This window comes from Neofelis nebulosa, chromosome 16 (assembly GCF_028018385.1).
Source record: "Neofelis nebulosa isolate mNeoNeb1 chromosome 16, mNeoNeb1.pri, whole genome shotgun sequence".
In the NCBI taxonomy this organism is placed as follows: domain Eukaryota; kingdom Metazoa; phylum Chordata; class Mammalia; order Carnivora; family Felidae; genus Neofelis; species Neofelis nebulosa.
This window is the reverse complement of record NC_080797.1, coordinates 50,455,103-50,474,771: the sequence shown is the minus strand read 5'-3', so window position 1 is coordinate 50,474,771 and position 19,669 is coordinate 50,455,103. Positions and strand designations below refer to the sequence as shown.

Sequence of the window (19,669 nt, the reverse complement as noted above, 5' to 3'; positions counted from 1 at the left end):
AGAGAGACAGAGCATGAACGGGGGAGGGTCACAGAGAGAAGGAGACACAGAATCCGAAACAGGCTCCAGGCTCTGAGCTGTCAGCACAGAGCCCAATGCGGGGCTCGAACCCATGGACCGTGAGATCATGACCTGAGCCGAAGTCGGACGCTTAACCGACTGAGCCACCCAGGCGCCCCTGAATTATACAATTTTAAATGGTTCAGAGGATGGGGTTCACAGGTTTGAGCCCCACATCAGGCTCTGCACTGATAGTACGGAGTCTGCTCGGGATTCTCTCTCCCTCTCTCTCTGTTCCTCTCCCACTTGTGCTCTCTCAAAATAAATAAATAAACTTTAAAAATAATTGGGGCGCCTGGGTGGCACAGTCGGTTAAGCGTCCGACTTCAGCCAGGTCACGATCTCGCGGTCCGTGAGTTCGAGCCCCGCGTCGGGCTCTGGGCTGATGGCTCGGAGCCTGGAGCCTGTTTCCGATTCTGTGTCTCCCTCTCTCTCTGACCCTCCCCCGTTCATGCTCTGTCTCTCTCTGTCCCAAAAATAAATTTAAAAAGTTGAAAAAAAAAATTTAAAAATAATAAAGTTGTCCAAGCAGTAGATTTCATCTTATGTATAATTTACCACAGTAATAAATTGCTAAAGCCAGAAAATCAAAACTATGTACATAACTGAGCTTGTGAAGATCAGACAAAAATTCGTATGAAATATCTCATAATTCCCTTACAACAATCCTAAAACATATGGTTGAAAATACAATACTGATCATAAGGCTATATTCCTATTACAATCAGAAATCGTGAGGCGCCTGGGTGCCTCAGTCAGTTGAGTGTCTGACTTGATTTCAGCTCAGGTCATGATCTAATGGTTTGTGGAATCAAGCCCTGGGTCAGGCTGTGCACTAACAGTGCAGAGCCCACTTTCTGCCCCATTCCCACTTGCACTCTCTCAAAACAAATAAATAAACATGTTTTAAAAATTGTAATTTAGTGCAATTTTTGCTTTCTCTCTCATATATATGAGAAAAAGCATATTTATGTATTTGTTAATATCAGAATCACAAGAGACACCGATAAGAAGTAAACACCTTGGGAGCATTCTCAAATCTTCAAACTGAGGCAAACACATAAGATGAGCAAGTCTTCTAAATTCCATTGCAACCTACAATTGTCTACCTTTTTTTTTTTTTTTTTTTTAACGTTTATTTATTTTTGAGACAGAGAGAGACAGCGCGTGAACAGGGGAAGGGCAGAGAGAGAGAGGGAGACACAGGATCTGAAACAGGCTCCAGGCTCTGAGCTTTTAGCACAGAGCCCGACGCGGGGCTCGAACTCACAGACCGTGAGATCATGACCTGAGCCGAAGTCAGACGCCCAACCGACCGAGCCACCCAGGCGCCCCACAATTGTCTACCTTCTAATAACTTCTTCTAACATATATAAAACTGCCTGCCATGCACTGCAGTTCTCTTGGACCTATAATTTTAACTTTCAGTCACATTCCTATAAACTGCAAATTGGGAGTTTGAGATAAGAGCCACATGTTATTTAAACATTCAGAAGAAAACATGAAAATGAAAGTTAAAAGATCTTAAAAAAAAAAAACTAAGATAACTTCATTTTAAGAAGCAACACATCACAATCATATAAAGACACCAAGTAACCATCTGGTTCTCTCCCTCATCAAGCATATGCTGAACAGCTATTTGTGCTGAAAACAATGCAAAGTGGTTTTTAAAACAAACAAAATTCCGGGGCGCCTGGGTGGCTTGGTTGGTTAAGCATCCGACTTCGGCTCAGGTCACGATCTCGCGGTCCGTGAGTTCGAGCCCCGCGTCGGGCTCTGTGCTGACAGCTCAGAGCCTGGAGCCTGTTTCAGATTCTGTGTCTCCCTCTCTCCGTGACCCTCCCCCGTTCATGCTCTGTCTCTCTCTGTCTCAAAAATAAATAAACGTTAAAAAAAAAAAAAAAATTCCTCCTCAAGAAACTTAAAGTGGGGAGATTAAGTTAATACATATAACACAATGCCATAGGTATGTAAAAATATTCAAATACCAAGGACACAAATTAAGAGTCATAGGACTTCAAAGGAGATAAGTGCTGGATAGTCCAGGAATATTCCAGAGAAAAGTTAAGATCTAGGCAAAGTCCAGAAGTCCAGAAAGATGAGGAGAATCAAATGAAAATGAACCCTTCATAATCTAGCCTCATCTTGCCTGTCCAACACTGTGTACAATATAAAATTATTAGAATAGATGAAGGTAGAGAAAAACTCAGTCCACATAAGAGAAATCACAGAAATACAAAATGGAGAGCAAATCAATTGGCCCACATAATGCTTATTGTGGAGAAAAAGTTAAAAATTTTAAGTAGAAGTACATATTGTTATATAAATTATATTTAAAAAGTTCCAGGGGCGCTTGGGTGGCTTAGTTCGTTGAGCATCCGACTTCGGCTCAGGTCACGGTATCCCGGTTCGTGGGCTCAAGCCTCGCATCGGGCTCTGTGCTGACAGCTCAGAGCCTGAAGCCTACTTCAGATTCCATGTCTCCTCTCTCTCTGCCTCTCCCCCGTTCACACTTTGTCTCTCTCAAAAATAAATAAACATTAAAAAAATTTTTTTTTTTAAGTTCCAAAAATTGCATGGAATTTTGACCTAACTTTAGCATATTTTTCTATTCACACCAATAAGTATTTTCTATTTATGAAAAATTTGAGTGTCTCAGAACCAATCAAATCAAGGTTCACCTGCAAAATGTGAGCATTAATTTTAATGCTGTTTTTAGCTGCTAATTATAACACAACTTACAAATCTACAAGTCTTTTCGTATAAGATTATGTTTCCTTTTCCTTCATATTTTCTACTGAGTGCTTCATAAATTCAGGTAATTTTAGTTTAGGGCAAGCAGATATTCCTTTTAACCCAAATTTTAAATGTTTATTTTTCTGGAATATTTGAATATTTGTATAAATGTCATAAAACTATAATTTATCCCATAAAAATACAATTTACCAAATTTTGGCTATTACTTTTATTCTGTCAGCTTTCTCCTTTATTCAGAGGGCACCCATTCATTCAATCAACATTTTAATAAGCCCTGCCTTATTACCTTCTAAGCTCTAGAGTTATTCTCAAGGATTTCAGAACTCAAAGTAGACAGCCAATTAAACTAGCAGCTGTAATGAAGAGGGATAACCACTACAATAAAAGTGTGTTACAGCAGAGAGGAGGAGGAAAAGTAGGAGCAATATGAGGGAAGACTACTGAGAGGACTTGATGCCTAGGCTTAGTTTTAATGGATAAGGATCTGGTAAAGCTGACAGTTCAGGGAGAAAGATGTGTGTCAATTCATCAATAAGCACATACTTCACGCCAGACACTATGCCAGCTTCTGGAAATAAAAAAAAAATACACTAGCCCTAATTTCAAGATACTGGTAATCTTTTCAGAAATGTACTTCATAAAGAAAAGGTTTAAAATTTGGTGGTTTTTTATTTTTTCAAATTTATATCCAAATCAGTTAGCATACAGTACAACGATGATTTCAGGAGTAGATTCCTTAGTGCCCCTTACCCATTTAGTCCATCCCCCCCCACAATCCCTCCAGTAATCCTCAGTCTGTTCTCCATATTTATGAGTCTCTTCTGTTTTGTCCCCTTCCCTGTTTTTATATTATTTTTGTTTCCCTTCCCTTATGTTCATCTGTTTCGTCTCTTGAAGTCTGCATATGAGTGAAGTCATATGATTTTTGTCTTTCTCTGACTAATTTCACTTAGCATAATACCCTCCAGTTCCATCCATGTAGTTGCAAAAGGTAAAATTTGGTCTCAAAAATGAGTTCATGGGGCACCTAGGTGATTCAACTGGTTACACATCAGACTTGATTTTGCCTGAGGTCATGCTCCCAGGGTCATGGGAGCAAGCCCCACGTTTGGCTCTGCGCTGAGCATGGAGCCTGCTTAAAATTCCCCACCTCTCTCTGTCCCCCTGCCCCTCACCCCTGCTCATGTGCTCTCTAAAGTAAAAATTAATTAATTATGGGCACCTGGGTGGCTCAGTAAGTTAAGCATCCATGACTCAGGTCATGATCTCTTGGTTTGTGGGTTTGAGCCCCACATCGGTGCTGACAGCTCAGAGCCTGGAGCCTGCTCTGAGTTCTCTCTCTCTCTCTCTCTCTACCCCCCCCTGCTCGCACACTCTCTCTCAAAACTAAAAAAAAAAATTTTTTTAATTTTTAATTAATTAAAAAAATAGGGCACCTGGGTGGCTCAGTTGATTGGGTGTCCAGCTTCTGCTTGGGTCACGAGTTTGTGGTTCGTGGGTTTGAGCCCTGCGTCAGGCTCTGTGCTGATGGTGTAGAGCCTGCTTAGGATTCTCTCTCTCCCCCTCTCTCTGCCTCTTTCATGCACTCTCTCTCTCTCTCAAAAAAATAAACTTAAAAAGAAAAAAGAACACAGTGCTCTGGGTGTATTAATATATACATAAAAATTAAAAAATGGGTTTGCATCTCATTTAAAAAATTTAGTTCACCATGCACACACATACAAAATGAATATTGTATGATTTATTTATACAAGACTCAAACATAGGTAAAGCTAATGTATAGGGATAGAAATTAGAATAGTGGTTACCTCTGCAGGGCAGTATCAACTGGGAGAGGGCAAGAGAGAGCCTACTGAAATGCTAGAAATGTTGCTCTCTATCCTGGTTTTGCATGGTGGTTGCTTAGGTACATAGCTAGAATTTCACTAAGCTATATAGTAAAATTTGTGCACTTTAGTGTATGTAAGTAATAAAGGAAGGCATTCCAAGATCTAGGAAGCAGCATTTCAAAGGCAGAGAGTGTTTACACAGAAGCCAAATCACAGAAACTACAAGGGCTTGCCAGACTAAAGACTGTCTTCAAACCATAGGTGTTGGGCACTTCCCACTGATGAGCATCTGAGTAAAATGACCAGTTGTGTATTTCAGAAAGATTATTCTGGTGGAAATATAAAGAATGGGTTGAGGAGATAGGAGACTAATAATAGTCCAGAGGACAGAAGGCCTTTTCTAAGGCAGTAACTTTAAAGATGCAGAAGTAAGGGGGCACCTGGGTGGCTCAGTCAGTTAAGCATCCGACTTTGGCTCAGGTCATGATCTCGTGGTTTGTGAGTTCCAGCCCTGCGTTGGGCTCTGTGCTGACAGCTCAGAGCCTGGAACCTGCTTCAGATTTTGTGTCTCCCCCTCTCTATGCCCCTCCCATACTCATGCTCTGCCTCCCTCTCTCAATAATAAACATTAAAAAGTTTTTTAAAAAAAAGATGCAGATGAAACGTAAGATAGTAAGAAGATATCATCAAAGGGACACTGTGATGGATTAAATTTGAACAGAGAAAATTTAAAAAAAGGTCTCAACTGATAAACCAGGTTTCTGGCTTGGGATCATAGGCAGTAAACCACATACATGCAATATATAAGCCGGATCTGTGGAAAAATAAGTTGCATTTAGTTTGGGACTCTACTGAAATAATATTAAAAAACACGCTCCAAAAAAAAAAAAAAAACTCCACTCAAAATAGAACATTTTTCTATGACGTTATTTACTGCCAAGTGCTCATTCAGTTGATATCCTATTTCTTTCATTATTTAAATATAATTTGTTTGGCAATCTTCTGTCAACTTCAATTTATATCTATATGTACCAGTAATGTGACAATATAAAATGCTTCCACCATTAGATAATTACTCCTTACTATGCCTCTAAGCCTATAAAGAATAAGTAATTTCTTGTCCTTCCATAATTAGCTGTAAAGAGGTATTCTTACCTCAGCATCTCTGACAAAGAATTAACTTCTGATCTATAAAACTCCACACAGTGAAATATTTCACTTATGGATGCTTGCATAAACTAAAGAATCTCTAAACCAAATTCATTAATCAAACAACTGCTCTAAACCCACCACAGCTTCCTACCACAGCTGCTCACCAACAGATTCCAAAACCAACTTTAAAGCAGCGCCAGAAATGACATAATAAAACATTAATACAAGTAACATTTTTTAAAGGCAAAAGATGCATTTAAATATATGTACACAGATATAAAAATACAAGTTTTAAACCTCAGGGCATACACCCATGAGCACACACACATTTATCCTGAACAAAGTTTTCTCTAAAAGTTTAATCTGGTTTTTAGAAAAGATTGCTTTGATATACAATTCAGCCATTCAACAAACACGTACTGAGTAGCTAACATAGGACAAATAACATGCAATTGCTAGAAATAGCAGTGAACAAAACAGACATGTCCCCACCCTCATGGAGGTTTACAATCTAGTGGTATGTGATCATGAAAACTGCAATCTAGGGCAATGTCTTCCTCTTACCCCAGTTTCTAACTGACCATGCGATGAATCTGCCCTAAGGCTTAAATTAAGACCCACATGACCAGAGATTAAGGATTACTAAAAAGGAACTTCAGTATCAGTATAATTGGTTAAAACAGAGACAGCCTCTTAGAAACTGAAGAGTGGAAAAAAAAGAATAGAGATATAAGAATTATTTTAAAGCAAGAAAGCACCAGGTCAAGAATGAAGGTCTTAAAGCTTCACTACCCATTGCACCCTTCTTCAGGAAGCTACCAGAGAACAAGCTCCATCAAAATAACGCGTAAGTCAAGAAAGAGGAAACAAGGCATACAACAGGAGATCCAACACAGAACACTGAAGGAAATCTCAGAATAAATGGTAAAGAAGATCCCAGCATGGCAGCTATGCTTCAAGCACAAAGGCAATAGGTACAGACCTGAATAGGCCAAAAAGCTCCAAAAAAATTTTCCAATATAATGAGCCAAGTGAACATTAATATATGGATTAGATTTAACTATTGGTGGGATTTTGGGGGTTGAATTATAGTGAATAGAATCCCAAGCAAATAAAAGAGAAGAAAATTATTAAAGGAAATATTTAGAAGGAAAGTATACAGGAAAAGTAATCCTACTATATTAAATGGCTTAGCTGTGAAAAGCATTTATAAAAACCTAATCATGTAAATACTGAACAATGATCTAACCATAATTAAAATATACATATACTAAGATGAGGAAATGGGACTACAGGGGGCGTACATGTGTGTATCTGGAGGGCAGGTAGCAGTGAAATAAAGAGCTAAATCCTAATCTTTAATACTGGGATGCCAAATAAACATTCCTTAAATGAAAAAAAAAAGTATCAATATAAATATATTACTTAGAGATAAAAAGTAAAGACCAATTAATAGATTTAAAATATTAAAAGTACTGGATAATAAGCAGAAGAAAACTGCCAAGGGAGACAGGGTAACAGTACTACTGCTTTCATAAGTAACCCTGTAGAACTATTTGATTCTAAATTCTGTACATATATCACTGTGATAAAAATTAAAACTAAAAGACTAGAAAAGAAGGAGGGAGGAGGAGCATTAGTTATGGAACTTAAGAGAAAAAGAAACTTGGAGCCAAAAAAAAAAGGGGGGAGGGGGCACCTGGGTGACTCAGACGGTTAAGCATCCGACTTCTGCTCAGGTCATGATCTCACGGTTTATGGGTTCGAGCCCCGCATCAGGCTCTGGGCTGACAGCTTGGAGCCTGGAGCCTCCTTCGGATTCTGTGTCTCTCCTTCTCTCTGCCCCTCCCCCTGCTCATACTGTGTCTCTCTCTCTCATAAATAAATAAACATATATTTTAAAAAGCTATACATACATTTTATTTATTTATTTATTTATTTATTTATTTATTTATTTATTTATTTTGTTTTTAGTGAATTCTATGCCCAATGTGGGGCTCACACTCATGAGCCTGAGATCAAGAGTTGCATGCTCTACCAACTGAGCCAGCCAGGCGCCCCTAAAATTTACTTTTAAATCACCTGGACTATTTCAAACCAATGAGAACACTCTGTATATTGATGTAAATCTTATTCTCAGCTTCCAAATTAACACTGTACATTTTAAACAAGTAAGTTTCCAACTCTTAGATTTGGCAGTAGGATGATGCTTGTCATCATGGATGAAAAGTACATGAAGATCACTGTCTAAAAATAAATCATTTCATGAGCAAAATTATTAAATATTACATTTTTACAAAAAGACATTCTCCAGTGTTCATAAACATAATACTTAATGACACACTAGTCTCTTAATATCCACTTAGTAATTTACATTGAGGTATCAACTTAAATACCTGAACTAAACAGATAAAATTATATATTATATTTAAGGCTGTTACATTTTTATCTATCATTCAAAATCTTTAGCACATTTTTCAAAGCTGATTTAAGGAAATCTTGAGATGAATACATTGTTTGGTATACTGAGTCCTTATCAGTACCTGATCATTTACCCTCCAACCTTACAAACATTATTCAAGTTCTCCAAATCTTCTACCCATCATTTATACATTCACCGCCATCCAATATTTACTGAACACTTAAAATACACCTGGCACTGCACCTATACTGGTACTGGAGATTCATGATCATGTCTGACAATAAACATGTTAATTATACATTATGATAAAGGCTACAAATGAACGTTACAGAATAGTGCAACACTGATGGAAAACCACTTCATATAAGATAAGAGAAGGCCTTACTAAGGCCATCAGAGCTTGGACTTCAGGTATGAAGAATGAGCCAGACCTGTGAAAATTTGTAAGCAGCCTTTCCAGCCTGAGAGGAAAGGAATCAACAGAATCTCATTTGAATTGTAGGATTACACTGGCTGCTGCCGTGAAACTAGAAAACCACTGCATGGTATCTTAGAAAGAGATGATGGCAGCTAGGACTAGAGTAGCAGCAGTGAAGATGAATAGAAGTTAACAGACTAGACTGGATACCAAACTAAATGAAGTTAGATGGCCAACTCAAACTGGGGATAAGAAGATAGGCCAGATGGTGAAAGAAAGGAAAAACTGAGGAAGTCTGCAAGATTCTTCACTTTAGCAACTATCTTGCAATAGCAGTACTAATTATTATCCTGGAAGAAAGACTAGGGGAGGACTACTTTGATAGAAGGGTCCTTTTCATAATGCAATCTCTTTAGAGTCTTTCACAAGTCATTAAAAAAGGCAAGAATCACAGCAAACCTTAAAAGCCTTTTCCTTCTGAGGGCTACAATGCTGAGACAACCTAACTTCTTTATGGAAATGAAAGAGGAGCTGGAGAATTTCTTTGTAAAACTTCATTTTAGCATAGTTTCCTTTAATGCTGTGCAACATCAAGGATTCCAAGAACCATATTACAGCAAGGTCTTGATATATCAATTTTTCTGACCCTTGTCTACAAAACAGTTATTAACTTGAGATTTCCCTGAACTAAAAAGAGACTTATGTCAATGAACATTAAATCCCTAATAAGGAAGGGTGTTAAAGAAGGCCTTCATCTTTGAATAGATAGGTCTTCTAATAGATAGGTCTCTGACTTTAACGTAAATACTAAAATACTAGTTTCATCAGGCTTTTGTGTCAGTTAGTAATTAATGATCCACCTTTTATTTTCAAAAGATCCTTATTACTAGATAAGAGGAACAAGAAAATTTATTCGCATAAAGAAAGAGGTGGAGTGGCTCAATTTAAATATTCATTTTTTTAAAAAGCAGATTTTTTGTTTAAAGTTATTTATTCATTTAAGTAATCTAAACCTAATGTGGGGCTCAAACTCACAATCCGGAGATCAAGAGTCCCATGCTCCTTAGACTAAACCAGCCAGGTGCCCCTGCAGTGGCTCAATTTAAATACATACATCATGAAGCCTAAAAGGTAAAAGCAGAAGCATAAACAAGTCCTGAGCAGAGAAGCCATACTTTCTGGATACAGTATGAAAAGAACTCTCAGTCCCATCTTAGTCTTCTCAGTACCATTATCAAACCATCGCCCATTTTTTCTAATTGGAGTATAACTGACATACAACATTATATCAGTTTTAGGTGATCTGACAATTATATACATTACAAAATGCTCACCATGATTAGTGTAGTTAGCATCTGTCGCCAAAGTTATTACAATATTATTGACTATATTCTCTCTGCTGAACTTTCCATCCCTGTGACTTAATTATAACTGGAGTTTGTACCTCTTAATCTCCTTCACCTAGTTTACCCATTCCCTCACCCGCCTCCCCTCTGGCAACCACTAACTTTTTTCTCTATATTTATGAGTCTGTTTCTCTTTATTGCTATTGGTTTGTTCATTTGTTTTTTAGATTCCACATATAAGTGAAATCATATGGTATTTGCTTTTCTCTGTCTGACTTGTTTCATTTAGCATAATACCCTCTAGGTCTATCCATGTTGTCCAGATTCAAATCACCAACATTTTTTTTTTTTTAAGTAGGATTCACACCCAGTATGGAGCCCAATGCAGGACTTGAACTTACAACCCTGAGATCAAGACCTAGGCTGAGATCAAGAGTCAGATGCTTAACCAACTGAGCCACCCAGGCACCCCAAAACCACCAACTTTTAATTCATAAATAAAATACCTTCACCTCTGCAGCTATTTAACATCAAACCTTCTAATCCAGCTCTCAGACTTAATCTTTAGTACTCCAAATCCAAAGATGGATTTCCTATAGTCCCAGCAAGAATAATAATCATTTCTCTAACTTTTCCTGTGACCTACATATTATCAAGTACCAAAAATCTTCCTTTTCTCCTGAAAAAACAACTCATGATTGGTTGGTCACCACATTACTAACCCTAGGTTACTTACACATCTTTCTGGAAGGCGACCCTGAATGCTGTCACTATGAAGTCTCACTAACCAGGCACAAGACAATTAACAAAAAAAAAAAAAAAAAAAAAAAAAAAAAAAACAACAGCTGTTCAGTTTGGTAAATGGAAGGCCATTATCCATCAAGTGATGTCACCTCATTCTGCTCATCCTCCCCAAATCCAGGGTTCATTAGTGTATTTATCTCCTCTTTGTCATGGACACTCCATACGGAGTGTCGAACTGGAGACTATGAAGAACAGCACCTATGTAATTATTTAGGTGACTACATATAAAGAGACTAACTTAAAACTGCCCCATTTTTCTCCTTTATGTATAATAACAGCTGGTTAGGTATACTTGCAAATGGCTTAACCAAAACTTGCAATTCCACTGTAATGCAAGAAGAGTTCACTGACGGATTTAATAAATTCAGATGAAGGCAAATTAAGTGCCTTAATAAGAGAAAACAGTGCATCCTAGAAGATGCCAACTGTGCAATTAAATTTTCACTGATACAATGATATATTATGCTTAACCACCTAACATCACATCATAGGCAGTATAATATCAACGAGATTTTAGTATTAACACTATGAAACTTGATGAATAAAATCTTGATTGGTGAGTCAATGTTTTAGAGCTTATTAGGGCTGGTAGATAATAAGCAAAATGAAAAGTACTGGAATCTTCAACTATTACATGCTTAATTATTTCACTAGCAAAAACAATAACCTTTAAGTGACGAGGAAATAAAACACTTTAATACACAATTATTGAGCACATACAATGAAATGAATAGTGTTAGGGCACTTTCAGGCCAATACACCAGCACACACTCTACATTCCTATAGCACTTCGTTCTATAGCACTGTAGAATTTAACATACTATATGTTATTTATAAATGATATACATATATACTACTTTTTGCAAATATTGTCCATTATCAAACATACACAAAATAAGGGCACCTGGGTGGCTCAGTCAATTAAGTGTCCAAGTTCAGCTCCGGTCATGATCTCACGGTTCGTGAGTTCCAGCTCCGCATCAGGCTCTGTGCTGACAGCTCAGAGCCTGGAACCTGCTTCAGATTCTGTGTCTCCCTCTCTCTCTGCCCCTCCCCTGCTCATGCTCTGTCTCTCTCTCTCAAAAATAAATAAAAATTAAAAAAAAAATTCACAAAATACAACTTTAAAAAGATGTTTCAATATTTTATCCCTACCTCATATGGATAGTCCTGCATACACCTTGAGTTACATACACTTCAGTGGACTGACCAGGCTATATGCTCCTAGAGAGAGGGTTTTAGTCATCTTTGCTTCCTTGGTGCCTAAGTCACAGGTAGCACTCAGTAAAAATTGCTGTATTTCATCACCCAACTATTTAGTCCAATGTAAAGTGCCAAAATTCTTTCTAAAAAAATTTTTTAATGTTTATTTATTTTTGAGAGAGACAGAGAGCAAGCAGGGGAGGGCAGAGAAAGAGAGACAGACACAGAATCATAAGTAGGCTCCAGGCTCTGAGCTGTCCCGCACAGAGACGAATGCAGGGATTGAACTCACGAACCATGAGATCATGATCTGAGCCAAAGTCGGACACTCGACTGACTGAGCCACCCAAGCACCCCAGTTCTTCTTAAGGAAAGGGATTAGAAGAAATTCACCCACTATATTTTATTAACATCATTTAAAAGTTAAGGACAATTTTAATTCAGCCAATTCTAGGGGGGAAAAAAAGCCTTATTATTCTCAGTTTCCAGAATGATGAAACGGAGAGAGGAGCAGGAAGAAAGAATTAAAGAACTGGAGATTTTTAAGTTTCTCGGAGTTCTAAAATACTCTAAACTTCAACTCCTCTTTCATTCAATATTTTTTAAATTTTTTTTTTTTCAACGTTTTTTATTTATTTTTGGGACAGAGAGAGACAGAGCATGAACGGGGGAGGGGCAGAGAGAGAGGGAGACACAGAATCGGAAACAGGCTCCAGGCTCCGAGCCATCAGCCCAGAGCCTGACGCGGGGCTCGAACTCACGGACCGCGAGATCGTGACCTGGCTGAAGTCGGACGCTTAACCGACTGCGCCACCCAGGCGCCCCAATATTTTTTAATACTATGCTCCAAGCATTTAGAATATATTTTCAGGAATACACAAGCCACAAACTTAGATGCAATAGGAAGTGAAATAAAGAGATGAACATAGCTGCTAAAATTCTCAGTACTCGTGAAGTACAGTAGATGTATTTCAGAAAATACCAGCAATCTAAACCAGGGTCAAGCCTTTCAAGGAAAAGCCTATTTGCATTCTATTCAAGATATTCAAGATAGATAACAAAAATAAAAGCTACCACAAATCTCCCTTAAAAAACTTTAAAGGTATGCTTTCAGAAAACTATTAATGTTTATATAACTGGCACACAGTCTAGCTAAAATAGCATGCAAAATCAATCTTCCTAATTTCTAGAGCTTCTGAAATGTAAATGAGAAGTCACTAAACTGCCCTTCGCTTAGGTAGTGTTATCTGTCATTAACATAACACTCCATTTCCAAGGCTCTGTTTTACAAGATAAACTGCCTGCAATTCCATGTTTGCTTCCAGCAATATACAGTTGACTATTTTTTTTAATACTACCTAAATATGGTTAGGCATTATTTACTGGTCAGTAATTTTAAGAAAGCCAAGAGGGGTAGGCATTTCAGTAGTTTATCAAACTTGCTTTTTTACTTGTACAGTGATTCATATAACCTACATTGTGTTTGTCCAATCCTCTCCCTAACACCCACCCCTATTCACCCTAAAAAGTAAATAAAACCAACAGATAGAGGTTTTGGTACCTATTTAGTTCATGTGCCCCCGCCAAAAGTTCCCAGACCATTTTTTAGCTCTACCAAAAGTTTTATAAATTCTTTCTATATAACCTCAGTAAATGAAATTCTATATTAAAGTCTAACATTTACTACGGTAAATAGTATATTCAAAAGAATTGCCCACTTTAAAAAAAAAAAAAAAAAAAAAAGCTCCTGGTTTACATTTAGAAATACTACTTATCAGTTTGGTTCTCTCTTTTGCTTTAATTTTCTTCTGGAGCAAAACTGATAAAACAAATTTATTCAAAGAAGAGTGAAAGGTTTTAACAAATATTTTGCTACCTCTTCAAATATACATTTTAAATTCAACAGGCAAACACTTCATAATAAATTGAACAAAGACCTTCAATCAAATCAGTTTAAAACACACCAACTATTTATTTCCTTTATATTTACAAAAGTACTAAAACCTTAGTTTGATATGAGAGTAAGTGGGGTACAGCTGAATAAAAGTTAAATTTTAGAATTCCTTTAATGCCAGCTACATCACCCTCAAACTTAAGAAACGAAATACTTCTAAACCATGAAGCTGTGAATCAATTTGATTGATGTCCTCTTTAATGCCATGTAAAGCCATTGCCTAATTGAGGCCAGACCTGTCAGGCTCAACAGCATCCCGGAAATGACCAGCCTACTAGGGCTGGAAACACATCAAGAATTTGGAATATTTCTCATATTGAGAAAAAAGTTCAAGTAAAATTGTCCATAAGAACAATCATTCATTGTTCTGTAGGAAAAAAAGATATAAAAAGCATATTTTCGTTATTCTGGTCAGTCCACAATGAACACATACACCTAAATTCTTTATTTTCAGGTGATATCCCACTGAATTTACCTTTGTTTCTTACATACAAACAAGAGGTTACTACTAAATCCTCATTTTCAATGTCTGTCTTTTAAGCCAATTTTTATTTTATATCCTTAGCTACTGAAACCATCACCTGGAGCATGGCTGGTTTCTTGACTTAGAAACCTGTTAACAATAATGCCAAGCATCCAACCTGCTTAATGTTTCGCTTCCTATAAAAAAAAAAAAACAAAAAAAACAAAAAAAAAAACCATTAAACGTTGAAAAGAAATACACGCATACATACATACACACACACACTCAAATCCCACTCATGAAAAATTAAGTCACATTCCGGCCATAAACTGCAACAGACACTTCCAGTTAGCGTGTGCTTTAGTAATCACCGACAGCGGTATCAGAGAAAGTGGTAGGGGGTTGGGGCTATTAGCAACACACTGCATCAGAGCCAATAAGCAGCAGGCTAGGACTGGCAGCAAGGCCGGTCTCTAAAGGGAGCTATAACACAATATCAGAATGCTGAATTTCCGAATGCCATTTTATAGGAAGGGAGGGGGTGAGAACTGGGGATCAAGTGCAATAAAAGGCTCTGGCCGTCTAAGGAGATGTAACCTAAGACAAGGTCTTGTGCAAAACCAGCTGTCCAGTCTCATCTCACCTCAAATACAACTTAATTTCAGGTCGTTCTTATCAAAGTCAGCCGCCCAAAAGGTGAGGGGGTGGCAGGAGTGGATGACGATAGCCCCCTAGAGACTAGCAAAGGCCCTCGGAAAAGGCGGAGACTCCACAACTGGAAGGGGCTTCCAACAGCAAAAAGAGAAGAGGGCTTTGCAGCCGCCTCCCCTCTCCCTTCCAACCAAGGTTGTTGGGTATGAGCTTAGGATGTTGTCGGGTTTTATGAAGGAGTGATATGAGAAAATGGCAGTAAAGGATGAGGGGGGCTGGAATGGCTGATGCCACCCAAGAAAGGAGGGAGAGAAGACTTCCCTGGACACATCCAAGATAACAACGCCACCAAAGAGCACGGGCATTTCCGTGCCAGAGCCAGATATCCCTCTCTCTGGGAAAGCTTCTCCCCCTTTCCATACGGTCCCAATTCCCAAACACTGCTCCCACCCGACCCTTCTCCCTCATAATATTCCCCGTCGCTCCCCCAAAGAGGGCCTCCTTTCCCATCCTCCTCAGGCACCCTCAAGCGCTCAACCTCCCCTCCCCTTCCCCGGTCACCCACCCTCGGGGCAGCCCGTCGCTGGCCTCCCCCGCACCTCGTCCAGACCCCTCCCCCCCTCACCTCTCCTCAGAGCCTCCTCGTAGCTGAGGAATCCGATCCGTGACTCCTTGGCGCCCATGCTCCCCTCATCCCCTCGGCCGGGGGTCGGAGCCTAATCTCGCCCCCACCCCCCCTCCCGCCTGCGACTAGGCGTCCCTGGGTGACGGTGTCGGCGTCCCCCAGCCCCCTCCTCTCCCCACACTAACAAGTGCGGCTTCTGCCCCGGCAGCTCCTCCCGGCCGCCGCCACCGCCTCCATGCCTAATCACGTGACCCGCTCCCACCCCGCCCCCTTCCCCTCCCTCCTACTCCGCCCTTTTCTCTCCTCCCTTCCCTTTTCTCCTCACGCCCTTTTCCCTCCCCCCACCCCCCTCCCGCCGGCCCCGCCGAGGGTCACCTGACCCGAGGCCGGGGATTGTTCCGGGTAATGGCCGCCAGGGGCCACTCACTTCGCCCCGCCCCAAGCTCTCCGCGCGCAGGAGCGCAGAGGAGGGGCCGGATCCCGCGCGTAACGCATCATCTCCCAGTTTCCCTCCAATCCGAAGCCGCAATGCCGGGGAGCCTCCGCCCGTCTGCGGGGGTGGGGGGAGGTGACTTCCGGGGCGCTCGGGGCCGCGTCTCCCGCCCACGGGTTCTGGAGCCTGACGGGCGGGGCTGGAGCAACTGGCGGTTTGTCTGGCCCTGGTCAGGCCCTGTCTTGGGTGGAATCTTAGGGAATCGGGGTCTCAGGGGTGCAATGAGAGAAAGAGGCAGGCAGGGGAGAAACTCCTAACGTTACGGAAATTTTTGGCTGGGAGGGAGTTGTGAGAAGAAAAGAGACTCTCAAGGATTTCCTGTGATGAAAGCATTCTTAATCCTGGTGGGGAGATCCCTGAGGAAAATGAACCTTGTGACAAAGTTTAGAATATATTTCTTTTCACGTTACCTGTACCTCCCCACCCCTGTTGACTCTAGATTTCCTTTCACATTGGCAAGCCCACCTCTGAGCCTGCCTCTACTGGAAACTGCTGTGCAAAAGGCTTCAGCTTGCTTATGTCCAAGCATTGCCCACCCCGCCCGCCCATGGGAGATGTGAGGTTTACGAGATTTACAACAGTTTCTTGCTTTTCAAAAAAAATTTTAATTGTGGTAAAATACTAACAACTATTTTTAAGTACCTCATGAGTGGAATCATATGGTATTTCTCCCTTTTGTGCCTGGCTTATTTAACTTAGCATAATGTCCTCAAGGTTGGTCGCTGTTGTAACATGTCAGAATTTCTCAGATTTACAGAGTTCCCAGAATTCCACTTTTTAAGTATATACCCGAAGAATTGAACTCAGGGACACATATTTTTACACCCATATTTATAGAACATTATTGACAATAACTAAAATGTAGAAACAACCCAAGGTGTCCAACAATGGACAGGTGAATAGATGTGGTATAGTTGGCCCTTGACCAACACAGATTTGAATTGCATAGATCCTCTTGTATGTAGATTTCTTTTTTTCTACAAATACAGTACAGTACTGTGAATGTATGTTCCTTAGTTCTTAGCATTTTCTTTCGTCTATTTTATTGTAAGTTATATATAGCATGCAATATATGTGTTAATGAACTTTTTACGTTATTGGCAAGTATTGGCAAGGCTTCTGGTTAGTCAACAGTAGGCTATTAGTAAAGTTTTGGAGGAGTTATATAAGAGTTTTTGACTGCAGGAGGATTTGTGCCCCTGACCCTTTCACTGTTCAAGAGTTAACTGTATAGGGGTGCTTGGGTGGCTCAGTTAAGAGCCCGAGTTCAGTTCAGCTCATGATCTTACAGTTGGGTTCCTGGGTTAGAGCCCAGAATTGGGCTCTCTGCTGTCAGCAAGCAGTCTGCCTTGGATCTTCTGTCTCCCTCCCTCTCTGCTGCTCCCTAAATTGCTCTCTCTCTCTCTCTCTCAAAAATAAATAAACATTTAAAAAAAAAACAAAAGAGTTAACTGTATGTACAGTGGAATGCACTTTTTTAAGTCTGTTCAATTTGTTTTTGTTAGTCTTCACCCTCAAAGTCACAGTATAAAGCTTTTGGTTAAGAAAAGAACTTTTAAAAAATAACCGTTTGGATTAGATTACACAGGAGGTGCCAGTTAGGTAATTCAGACCCAGCGAAAGGATTTTAATTCCTTAAGCCAACAGATTATAATATGCCCTGCTAAAGAAAGAAGGTAATACTCTTGTTTCTGTACTCACCTTTCCTGGCAGACCAGATGAGCAGCGTGGCTTTATTAGTCACTGTGTTGCCCTTTCCAGTTCACTGTGAGGCAGTTAATTTTAAGACCTCAGATTAGTTAAAGGCCATGAATAAAGGGGTTGGGAATGTATTTCAAAGCCTTTAATTTCCAGATCATTAATTTGGTGTAGACAGAAGTATCCAGACAAAACAACTCTGTCATCTTCAGCCTATACTTAGATTATCGTAATTAATGGGAATGAATCTTAAGGGCTCAGCTGTATACAGGGGAAAAGACCCTCAAGAATTCAACTGCAACAGGGGCGCCTGGGTGGCGCAGTCGGCTAAGCGTCCAACTTCAGCCAGGTCACGATCTCGCGGTCCGTGAGTTCGAGCCCCGCGTCGGGCTCTGGGCCGATGGCTCAGAGCCTGGAGCCTGTTTCCGATTCTGTGTCTCCCTCTCTCTCTGCCCCTCCCCTGTTCATGCTCTGTCTCTCTCTGTCCCAAAAATAAATTTAAAACGTTGGAAAAAAAAAAATTTAAAAAAAAAAAAGAATTCAACTGCAACATACCTAAGTATTACTACTGACCCAGATAATCACTACCTAAAGCCAACCTTGGTGCACAAAAGACAGACCTGCGTGATTATCTACCCATTTGATTTACAGTGGAATTGGAAGCAAATTGTTTTAGGTCTTTGTAGTACTTGCCACACTTGAAAGGTGAAACTAGAGTTGGACTTAATCTATCACATGAAATAGTAAATTATTATACTCAGCAAAGAATAGAATATGAACTTTATAATGAAAGATTTAGAGCAGTACTAACACACAAGAACTTTAAAATTCTCCTGCTTGGTTTCAGGCCTGGCTTCCTATAGAGCCATAAAAATTTTCACCCCATCACAGCATTTACCATGGATTACACACTTCTCAAAATTTTGAGTTGAGATAGCAAACTAAGAAATAGTATTTCTCCTTTGTCTGAGTTAAATTAAGCATATTATTGAAAGCAGTGAAGCAGACAGTTATGTCTGATGGGAATTTTAAATGTTAAGCTGGGATTAAAACTTGCCTTTTGGTTTGTATTACACAGTATCAGGCAGTCAAATGTTAAACACCCCTCTCTAAGTTAAAACTGACACAGTACTTAAGTTTGATTATGTAGAAAATCTAAAGTCTACTTGTCATGCTTAAAGGAATTCTATTAATCATTTAGTTTCTTCACTTTCATTATATTTCACTTTAATCCACTGAAGAGTTGGCCAGAGACCTGACTCTAAGCATTAGGTTGCACTTGGGGAACCATTGTTTTCACTATAATTACATACCTGTGAAAGAACTGTCCATATGAAGATTTAAAGCATGGGAGATTGGCATGTAATTTCTGCTTCCAGTTGAGCAACCCAAATGACAGAGGTCCTCAGTTTATTCTCAAAGAAATCACACAGGAATAGGACAGAGTCATTTTAGTACTTGCCAAAGAAGCTTAGGTCATAGACAGGGAGGTCAATACAATAAAGAAGGGTGCAACAGCACCCAATTCATGTATAACTTTATTTTCACCAAGTGAGGCCAACAATGTATGAAGCATGACTATACAATAAGAGAATTGATTTTTTGGGGGAATGCAAGCTGGTGCAGCCACTCTGGAAAACAGTATGGAGGTTCCTCAAAAAACTAAAAATAGAACTACCCTACGACCCAGCAACTACTAGACATTGATTCAAGGGATACAGGTGTGCTGTTTCGAAGGGACACATGCACCCCCATGTTTATAGCAGCACTATCGACAATAGCCAAAGTATGGAA

General features: G+C 39.6%; 1 protein-coding gene across 2 annotated transcripts in view; it reads right to left on the bottom strand.

The window, feature by feature from the left end:
* USP32 (ubiquitin specific peptidase 32) overlaps positions 1-15,845 on the bottom strand; it is a 250,843-nt gene extending 234,998 nt beyond the window's left edge. The window contains exon 1 of one of the 2 annotated variants that reach the window (XM_058705725.1): positions 15,685-15,845. In XM_058705725.1, coding sequence (XP_058561708.1) covers positions 15,685-15,742 — 58 coding nt within the window. In that variant the 5' untranslated portion in view covers positions 15,743-15,845. The remainder of the gene's footprint in view (positions 1-15,684) is intronic. The other variant, XM_058705726.1, reaches the window with a different exon arrangement.
* Positions 15,846-19,669: the final 3,824 nt, after the last annotated feature.